At 31.6% G+C, this 11,640-nt stretch overlaps 1 protein-coding gene across 1 annotated transcript; it reads right to left on the bottom strand.

The window, feature by feature from the left end:
* Positions 1-7,173: 7,173 nt before the first annotated feature.
* LOC130799150 (berberine bridge enzyme-like 8) lies at positions 7,174-9,245 on the bottom strand. The gene has a single exon (XM_057662241.1). The coding sequence runs from the start codon at positions 9,170-9,172 to the stop codon at positions 7,571-7,573; it is 1,602 nt and encodes a 533-aa protein (XP_057518224.1). The 5' UTR covers positions 9,173-9,245; the 3' UTR covers positions 7,174-7,570.
* Positions 9,246-11,640: the final 2,395 nt, after the last annotated feature.

The raw sequence follows: 11,640 nt of genomic DNA, 5'->3' as shown, positions 1-11,640 counted from the left end.
TGACTTCAGCAGTCAAATCTGTGAGCATCTGAATCGTATCAGTTAGTATGGTATCTTTGTCATTCTTCGGCCTATCAGCATCTGCATCATTAAGCCAAGCAGGTAAAATTCAACATTATTACAGTTAAGCAGTTTAGTTTTCATTAGTCATTCCACGCCATTATTATACGTTTCTGTCATGTTCATAATCCTAAGTATCACAAGTGGACTTTGCTACTAGAGCCAATAAGTCGCACCTCATACAGACCAAAGCAACTAACTTCTCAATATAACCAGCTACTATCTTTCCATGGACAAAGTGGTCAATATTTTACAACAAAGATACAGTATCTGTTGACGCAAAAGCTTCTGCTAGATACTACGGAACAGAAAATATCAGCTCTACCTCTCATATCTGTCAAATTCATAGATCGATTAGGGGGTACCATGGGTAATTTATTAAGAGTTGATTAGGGGTTACTTGTAGAAGAAGATATACATAGAGAGGGAAGGCGGAAATTAGAAAAGCAACAATAAGCAAAAAGGGGGAAAGAGAAAAACATCAGAAAATTTATACACATTATGTGAGTTCATAATCAATCTGGGAGAGTCACAAGCCTCTTTAATGATTGTATTTTCTATCTTCTATTGTAATCCTTTAAATTACAAAAAAATCTGTAATGTAATGGAAATCTTTTACAATATCACCCAAATCTAACCAATAAAGGATCCTAAGCAAAGCATAATAGGAATTTTCCTTTCTAAAACAAACATAACTTAATTAATACAAATGACCTTTTCCTAAGCGGAAACACTGTACTGAGACAACTGCCAATAGTGATTCATTACTTTGTTTTCCTTATAGTAGAGAAAAGCTAACGCTAACATACTACAAGTTCTACCGACTGAGTGAGAAGCATAAAAAGATGATAAACAGAGTGTGTAATTTACCAAGTGTGTTTCCCAACTCAATGAACTGTTCATTCAGTCAGCACCTCCGTTGCTTTTCACGACCAGCCTTCTGAAGCTTTCTAACAGCAGTGGGAACCTCAGAGTCCATTCACAGTTAGCTAATTCAAATTCTGCATTTAGCACCGCAAAACACCAAATGATTGTAAAACAACATAGCAAAACTTGTATATGAAACTTACTTCTAAAAGCGCAACGCTTTGCAATTCCAAGGCACAAAAGGTCCTTAAAGCCCCGAGCCTTTTGTAGGCGAGGCACACTTTTTTCACTAAAAAGCTTAAAACTAAATTTCAAATCATATAAAGATTGAAGATGACCTGAAGGATAGGGGTGAATGACCTAGAATGATATATTGAGATGGTAAAAATATGAACGAATCAAGAAGAAAACTCCATTTAGACGAAGATCGGAACTGATATATTAGACTATTAGTTCATGTAGCCGCTCCAATCTTTTGGGATTATAGCTCTAACATTGTTGTTATTGTTGAAAGACAAATGTACAACAGCCTAAAACAAATCAATACATGCTAACATTACCAAAGGACTTCAAAGCATTATCAAGTTTATGCTTTATAGTGCCAGACCGAAACACTCACTGCAATTCCAAAGGATTGCCCTAGCCAATCTCAGAGTCGATCTTAATAGACTACAAATGATCATAAGCATCGTGAAGATTGACTAAATAGCCCGCATTGTAAGGCTATCAACTTAAAATGCACTGATCTGACAGATAATAGAATGTAATCACACAATTAAAACAGACAAATTATTCTTCCCCACTTTAGATGGTAAAATAAAGATTTTTGTTTGGGTTTCCACACTACTCAAGCCTCTCTAATCAAAACCCATGAAATCAATCTCAGTCCCCAAATGAAAACATACAGCATTAATATGAATTTTCAGTCTGATTGCAGTTAATAACCACATATCCAGATCACAAAGTCCCATCAACAATTTCATGACAAAAATCAATTGGGAAAACTTAACATCCAATCATTCTTTCCAAAAAGTAAAAACCCACATGAATTAACAAAACCACTACTACCCGGAAAAAATTACACATTTAAATTCTAGTAAGATACACCAAAATCCCACCTTTATTTCTTGGGTAATAGTAGTACTAAATACACTCTGAGGTAGCAAAAACTAAAATTTCATACAATAAATCATTGTCTTAAAAAGAAATACAACATTTAATTTCCTAATTAAATGAAAATGAAAGAATGGAGTGAAAAAAAATGACCTGAAGAAGGGTTGGAAGGAAGCGGTAGGTAAACGCCGTCTGAAGGAATGAGATGCATACTTTATGTTTTTCTGATAGTCCTTTTCTTGGGATTTCAGCAGAGTGGTCGGTGGATATCCAAAATTACACATCAATCATCATATGCCGACATGCCGTTCACCCCAGATTCCTCTTTCTCTTAGCCTTTGATTGATCCTCAATTTGCTACAGCGCTTTCCATAGAGCGTCACAAATTATCGGTTTAGTTTAAAAATGAGTCGGTTATTTAGACAGTACATCGTTTTAGTCTTTGATTGATAAATGCTCATGCTAACAACGGTTCAGATTCCAAAATAATTATCAAATTATGGCTCCTCATTTTCAAATTGCTTCTTAGAACCCTAATTTAAAAATTAAGTTGCTTCTTAGAACCCTAATTTAATAATTTTACATACAAATGAGAAATATAGGGCATAATTACAAAGGAATTAAACTTTAAAAAACAACTACACTACAAACCGTAATCTCCATTTGTATGAACGAGTGAGGTTCTTGAAATTTGTTAAAGTTTTTTTACATTTTTTTCGTCTTTGTCACCCACTTTCTCATCTCTCTTTTTGATTTCTTGTTTGAACATCAATAAAGAAAGTTAGCAGGTTTCAGAAGAAGAGTTGAAAGGAGTATACGATTGAGAAGTTGAGATGAGGGACAAGAGGAGGAAGGCAGTAACTGCGGTCTGCGGGTATAGTGTAAAATATCCATTTTAATATCTAAAATGTTTAAATAAAACCTTAAAATATACTCCATCCTATTCACCTCAATAGTCTTATTTGACTTTTTACGAATTTTAAAAAGTGAGACCTTATGGGTGGAAAAGAGAGTGGTATTATGATTTTTAATGTAATAGAGAAAAATTAGTAGAGATAATAGAGGCTATAATTGAAAATAGGATAAAATCACTAAGGGCATAAAAGTCAAAAACCAATACCAAAAATAGAAATGGGACAATTAAGGTGACTTAAGCATAAAAAAAATAAGACACATTAACTAGATTGGAGGGAGTACATTTAAGGATTTACCTAGTGTTTGGCCAAGCTTTTACAAACTTTTGTAAAGAAAAGCTAAAATTTGACCAAACACCATATTTCTAGAAGTTAGAACAATTTTTTAAAAAAAAAAAAAAAAAAAAACTAAAAGCAATTTCTACAAAAGTCAAGAGGAAAAGCTACAAATTGTAACTTTTCCTCCCAATTTTTAAAAGCACTCTATACTTTTTTGATTTTATGTTAAAAAAATTTCTATATTTTCTCCAGGATTACTTTTTTTTTCTTTCCCCATATCTTCCTTCAAAATTTAAATTTTCTACTTCATTACATAATTATTCATTTATTGTCAGAACCTCATAAAAAATAACTAAACAACAAACATGGAACTAAAATACTAAATAGAATTACCTTGATTAAGATTTCAGATTGAGAATTTGAGAGTGAGAGGCTGAGTTTGAGAGCAGTGAGAGGCGTGAGTGAGTTTGAGAGTGAGGCGTGAGTGAGGAAGTGAGAGGCGTGAGTTTGAGAGTGACAATAGGGTTTTAGTGCTGATTTACTGATAGTGATATGATACTACTTCAGTAACTTCTTGGGCCATAAGCCCATAATCTTTTATTTCTTCTACTTGGTCTTGGGCCAACATAGCTCCTTTCGGGCCGGGCCAGCCCGCGGGCCAAACGGCAACCACAAACACGTCCCAAAAAAATTCGGGCCATTTATTTTCTGCCCAAACCCGCCCATCGGGCCATATTTTGGTACCCAAATCCTCACTTTTTTGGCCGGGTCGGGTCGCTCGGCGGGCCGGTCCGTCTATGATCAAGTCTAATTTTTTATCACTAGGGATGGCAACGGGTCGGATCTGGACCGGGTCCAGGTGGACCCGGATCCAAATCTGTTTTCAAGAACGGGATCCAGATCCGGACCCAGATCCGCGGGTCCAGTTTTGCAAGACCCAGATCCGGATCTGCGGATACTGCGGATCCAGTATCGGATCCGGATCCAAAACGGGTCCAGTTTTGATTTTTTTTTATTTTTAAATGTGTTGAGATTGCAATAAAGCGATATTTATAGACTAATGTTAATAATATATATAATTTCACAATGAATCACCCAAAAAAACATTATACAACTTAAAAATTGTCTTAAAAAAAAACAAAATTAGGGAAATGTGTTATTTTTACTAGTCTTCAGAGAATTCGTCATTGATGGACAGTGCATTAAGCTGCAAACGGGATTCATGCTGCAGTCAAGAAGTTAGTAATAGTTGAGTAGATTACATAAGTTAGTAATAGTAACTTATGTAATCAAGATTTACCGAATGAGGCGTGCGTGAGGGAAGTGAGTCTGTGAGTGTGAGGAAGGGGAATAGGGTTTTAAATTTTAATATATATTTAATATATATATATATATATATATATATAAAAAAGGGTCCTCCAGATCCACGGTCCGGGTCTGGGTATTTTTCTCAGATCCGGACCCTTGAAATTTAAACGGGCCCGGATCCGACGGGTCCAATTTTTTATGACCCAGATCCGCAAAAACGGATACGGATCTACGGATCCGGGTCGGGTCCAATACCCGTTGCCATCCCTAGTTATCACAATCAACATTCCAATTATTTTAAGTAATTCTATGCTTATTGAATATTATGCGATCAAATTACATCAAAATTTCATATATGTTTCATCTTTAAGTTTATTAACATATTTAAATATGTTTTCTATATAGTAAATTGTCAAATTTGGAATTTATTTTTATTTTCATTTACTTTAGTGTATTTGAATTTTTTTTTTTTTGTAACAACATAATGATTATTTTTTGGTGTATGCTATATTTTTTTGGTGTTCTGAAATCAATACTTTGTGACTTAACTCGACTATTTTTTAGTGTATGCTATATGTTTTTCCATCATATGACAATACTAACTTTAAGTAAACATAGGAAAAAAAAAAGGCCAAACACACAAATTGTTTTTGTTTCCCAAAAACTCTTTTTAAAAATATAAGGTCAAACATATCTGTTTTTAAAAAATGTTTCTTTAAAAACAGTTTCTACATAATTACTTTGGAAACAAAATTTGATTTTCAAAAGTTAGGCCAAACATAGTCTATTCCAATTATTTAATGTTTATCGAATCCAAAACCTAAAATGTCTATTTCAAGATTCAAAATGTCCAATTTAAACTTTAAAATTGCAATTTCAAAATTATGGGTTGGATTTGTGATTGGTTGCACTTATGCGGCCGTCTCACAAGAGATTTGTTGTATGTGCGTAGGGGTATTCAATGGGCCGACTCCCATTTTGAACCCCTTATTTGGCCCGTTTTTAGAAGGGCTTTGTAAGGACCAAGTCAAAAATGGGCCGATCAAACATGGGCTATACTATAATTAAAATGAAGCGGGCTATAAAAGGGTTTAATAAAGGTCGGAAACGAGCCTTTGTAAATAAAATAATTAATGTATAATTTAAATGTTATAAATAACAATGTCAATGGGATTATTGATATTTTTTCAATTTAATTATTATAAATGATAATTTAATTGTTATAAATTGATAAACGAGGATACAAAAATTTTTAGTAATAAAAGTGGTTCGGGTTGGGCGGAGTCGAGTTTTGCCCATTTAAAGCCCAAATTATGTTTAAAGGGCCTTTATCCAAGCCGACCTATATGTACTTAAGCCCGGCCCAACCCTATCCTTATCCTGCCCTTTAAACACCTCTTCATGTGTATTATTGTGTAGACTAATTGGCTTATACTTCAATATTATTAGTATAAAATGGCAGTAAAATAGGTGTATTAGTAAAATAGTAATTGTATTAGCATATAATTATCATATTAGTATAATATTAATTGTATTAGTTTACCATTAACCATATGTACGTGCATTATAATATTAGTTATATTATTGCAGCATTAAGCATAATAGTATAATGTAGTTGTATCAATATTGTTTTGGTTGTATTTGTTTAGCATTAGTCAGATCATATTGGTTAAATATTAGTCAAATTAGTGAATTATTAAAAAAATAATTATCATATTATTATTATATTAGTTTGAATTGGTGTTTTATTAGTTGTACTAAATTGTTGGGGAATTTTCTCTCCTTTCTCGAATATTAACTAGAAATAAAATATAATATTAATTTAATATACTTTTATTTATACACATGATTGTGGGCGGAAAAATTACCAATTTACCACCTTTTTTATTTGGTTGCTTATTTACATATATATTTGTAATGTTGCATTTAACTGTACACAAAAAAAAATGTCATTTATTTTATTATTGCAAATAATCAATAGTGTTCCATTTTCTTACATTATCTCTATCTATATACTCTCTTTGTCCCTCTCAATTCACATATATTTTCATTTTAGTTTGTCTCACTCATTTAGCATTTTTTTCTTTTTGGCAATGACTCTACTTTCTTTCTTTAAATTTAATTCACAAACTTATTATATTTTTTCATCTTAATTACTCATTTCTATCATTCATATGTTTTTTTTTTTTTCTTATTTTTCAATTCACTTTCATTTTCCACTAAATTCCACTTAAAATAATTTGAATACATTCTTATAAAAGAAAGTATTGTACAAACAATCCAATTTAAAAAGCTGAGAAGCCTTTTAACATTATAACTGTACGATAGGCCTTAATTAGCGAACAAACAACGTACATATACTTATATGAATGCATACGATACAAGTATACTTAATTTCCAGCAAGGCAGCAATAGTACTAGCTACTTCTTGATCTTATGTTTTTTCTATTCTATTATACTTGTAATTAAAAATTATATTTTCTCATATAATATATTACAATTAGTTGTATAGTATTTCAGAACAGGTCAGTATGAAGCTAAGCAAGCCATGGTGTGAGCTTACTTACATACTTATCCTATTAATGTGGAAGAGTTGAAATACTTATTGATTAAGAATAAAATACAAAAAAATAAACTGTAAACAGTGTTAAAAAACCAAATAAAACAAATTCACTGAAACAAATTGAGTATATATTTTACATGAAAGATTACAAATAAACAATACAAATTAAAAAAAAAACTCAGAAGCCTTATTAACAGTACAACTAAACAAAATATAAATAATTATTGAATGCATATAAGTAAACTTAATTTCTAGCAACAATACTACTAACTGTTGATCTTATATTTGCAATTGATAGTAATATATATTATATTATACTTGCAGCTGATAGTGGCATTTTCCCATATAATATGTCACAATCATTGCAAGCTAGTATTTCAGAACGCTAGTATTTCAGAACGGGCCGGGTGAAATATGAAGCTAAGCAAGCCATGATGTATGCTTACTTACTTACATACTTATCCCATTAATGTGGAAGAATCGGAATACTTTGTTCATTCCTAAAAAAATTAGTTGGATCAACCTTAGTCTTAATTTCAACCAACCTATCAAAATTATCCTTAAAATACATAACTCCATATCTTTTTCCTTCAACATAACTTCTAGAACCTTGATGATTAATCCCCAAATCAATATCCCTATAATTCAAGAATGCTTCCCTAGGGTTTTTCGACACAAAAGGAGTCATATAACTATGCAATTTCCTCGTCAATTCTATATAATACTTCGCTCTATCATCTCCTCCTTCTTTCCAATCCGTCGCATATTGAAGCTTAAATAAGTGTCCAGCCCTATGCGGAAATGGAGTCGCATCGGCTGAAATCTCCGCCATTTTTCCTCCATATGGGTTAAACGTAAGCTGAGGAGTTCTCAATTCCGCCATTTTTTTCCATAATCCTTCTAATCCATATCTTGGAATTGGTTCTAGAAGATAATCCGACTTTCTTTTTAGGTAATTTATATTCACAGGCTGCCTATTCAATAAAGTTTCAACTGGGGTTCCTAAGGCAAAATCTGAGTAAAAAAGTACCGAGTCAACCCAACTCATTTCATGACAATCTGACTTTTCTAGACCCAACAAAGGAAAATTCTTCTTCACAATAGATAAAATCGATTTTACATCGCCTAAAAATAAGCATCTAAATGTGGCTCGGTTTGTAATACTCGTATCATTTGTGACATCTAAGGTAAGCCTAATGAAAGCATTAGGATCCAAATTAGGTGCTATATTTTGGTACTGAATTACAAGATCGGTTAAATTCTGTTCCAACAATCTACTAACCTTAAAAACCGTAACTTTTTCTGGTACACGTACTAATTTGATTTTATACGAAATTATGACGCAAAAACTCGATCCACCACCACCTCCAATAGCCCAAAAAAGATCTTCCCCCATGGAAGCTCGATCAAGTATCCTACCATTAACATCCACAATTATAGCATCAATAAGATTATCAACAGTAAGACCAAATTTCCTCATCATATTTCCATACCCAGCTCCAGTAATATGTCCTCCAGCACCAACAGTAGGGCAAACCCCAGCAGGAAAAGCATGGATTTTACTCTTATTAGCAATGGCATAATACACTTCTCCTAGTGTTGATCCAGATTCTACCCATGCAGTCTCTTCATCAATGTTTACGTCGATTTTTCGAAGGTTGAACATATCAACTACAAAGAAAGGAACAATGGATACGTAAGATAGAGCTTCGTAATCATGTCCTCCACTTCGGATTTTCATTTGGATTCCGGTTTGTTTGGAACATAGGATAGCTCCTTGAATGTGGGAAACATGGGTCGCGGTTAGAATGAGTAAGGGTTTACGAGTTGTGGAGGTGTTGAATCGAAGGTTTCGTATGTAGGTTTGTAGAACGGTTGGAAATGATGTATTTTTTGGTGCGTAAATGAGGGGTGAGATGGGATAAGATGGATTAGATTGGGAATTAAGACATTTTATTAATGTGTCTTGGATTGAATAATTATGATTATCAGCTTTTGTATTTGTTAAACTTAAAGTTAAAATAATAAATAAAAATGGAAAAATCATCATGAACGGGATTTTCATCATATATAAATTAATATAAGTAATCAGAAAGATTATATATTTTTTGAGTTTATTATATGAGTTGAGATGAAATATTGTGCGTGGTTTGGTATTTATTTATAATGGTGGGAATTAAGTAATTATTCCATGAATTAAACGTGGTAGGCTTTGAAATGTCATTATTGGCTTTAATTATCGTGAAGAAATTTGTTTTGAATATTTAGCTATATTTGACCAATTAATATATTAAAAATTGTAAGAGTTTGGATTTACGTGTGAAATAATATTTTTCTCTGATAGCTAGGTTTATACAAAAATGATCTCTATATATTTTATGTTTGAATTAAATTAACTTTTTACAAGAATATGTACAAGTAAATTTAAATCATCTCAAAAAGTTAGAAAAAGTCTAGTTTTATAATATTCACTCTTAATGATTTTTTCTTAAAAAATTAGATATGCGGACTAACAATTAACACCAAAAAAACTCAAAATTATCACAAATGTTAATATATTTAACAAAGTATGAATCAACTATGTGATAATAAAATAATTATTACATGGTCGATTTTTATTTGGAGACTGGAGTAATTCAATGATAATAATTTAAATGCATTTACTTATGGATGATGAATAAAGGCTTATATTAGATCATTATTATCGCACTGGGTTTTTTGACTGCACGCATTTTGCATTCTTTTTTACTTCCTCTTTGAAAGTATCGGGTATAGTTTGTCTGCCTCATTCAGGGAAAAATAATCCATTCAAACCCTATCTTATGCGGGATATTGAAATTGTCCGCTATTTTTTATTTGTCGTTCTTGGCTTGATAAGCCATCAACTAATTGTCTTCATCAAGCCGGTGATACTCGTCATCATCATCATACTCAGTGTATCCAGTGCATAGAAAAATATGGTCAAGGTCTGGAAAGAGAAGAACAACACCAGTTATACTAATCGTAAGTGTAAGAAAAATATGTCATAGGGAATTGTTCATTGTGTAATATATATATATATATATATATATATATATATATATATATATATATATATATATATATATATATATATATCATATTTCGATATACTTCCTCTATTTTTTAGTTGTACTAATCGCAATTACAGGTGTAGAAAACAAATTTGATGATCCAAAATTTATTCGACCTTATAATCAAATCCAATTTGACTCGATTCTAAACTGATTTACATTATATAAAAAATAATATGAACACAAAACTCGATTTTAAACCGACCCCAAACACCTAACTCGAATCAACCCGATAACCTGAATGAGCACATCTAATTGCTATATATGCTATAATTGACTTTGTTATATAAGATTTTTTTTGATTGACTATTATATTTCTATATACAATTCCTTTATTATATAATTTAAGTTTTTACTCCAAAGTCATAGGCTTCAAAGATGAAAAAAGCTGACTAACGACATTGGTTGAATATTCTTTTACAAGTTATATACAGATGGATGCGGATCATGGGAACGAAATAACGTAAATTATAGGTGGCCGGAAAATGACGTTCAGGAGATCAAGGAAGATAATTTCATTGACCTAAATTTGGGCTCTAAATTCCACGTTCTTATATTTTCCAGAAGACGGCGGGCAAACATAATTAGGATTAAGGAAGTCGCCACAATACAATGTGGAGTGGAAAATATCAACGCCAGTGAGCAGTTTCTGCGAGCAGATATATCATTATAGTCTTATGAGGTGGATACACTAAATATGACGATGATGATAATGTTAGAATTTATAAAATCAGTATGGGAAACCCAAACAAAAAAGAAGAAAGGGTAATTCATAAATTAACAAAATTAAAAGAGGTTCATTACTAAAATTATTTTATAGTAGTAGTTACTCCTCAAGCTTATAAAATAGTTTTTTTTTTTTTTTTTCGATGTAAGACACTTTACATGTGGATAATAATTATCAGTTTACATTATTATAGATTAGATTGTCAATATGGAAATGCTTTATTCTTAAGAAGGATAATCAAAGAAAGATGTTTAGCATAATTTTGTCAAATAATAGGAATATATGTATTTCAACTATATGACGTAATAGCTTACATATACATCTAATCAAATAATTAATCCTATTTTTTCTGATTAATTCATACGTGTAGTGTAATGTAATGTCCTTTTATCTATTTTTTTTAAGTGTGGTCAAGAAATTAAACGAGAGAAAGATGATTTGATGATGAATCATTAAATGATAAGTATCCTAATTGTTAGTTAAATATATGTTTATCCTAATTGTTAGTTAAATATATATTTATCACAAATTATTGTAAGAGAAGGTCTCACCTAAAGATATGCAATATATATGATTCAAATAGCATATTTCATACATATTATGAGAATATATATTCTTTATTTAATATCGTCTCAACGAGAGACAGTCTCTCACAAGAATAGCCTTATAAGTATAAAATGGCAATAACTTATGCAAGCCGTTGTTAGTTGTAACTAG

Source organism: Amaranthus tricolor, chromosome 1, assembly GCF_026212465.1.
Source record: "Amaranthus tricolor cultivar Red isolate AtriRed21 chromosome 1, ASM2621246v1, whole genome shotgun sequence".
Classification (NCBI taxonomy): Eukaryota; Viridiplantae; Streptophyta; class Magnoliopsida; order Caryophyllales; family Amaranthaceae; genus Amaranthus; species Amaranthus tricolor.
Note: the sequence above shows the minus strand (reverse complement) of the source record. Positions and strands in the feature narration are given on the sequence as shown.

Coding starts and splice junctions, on each gene's coding strand:
- LOC130799150 (XM_057662241.1), bottom strand. CDS start 9,172: ATGATGAAAATCCCGTTCATGATGATTTTTCCATTTTTATTTATTATT.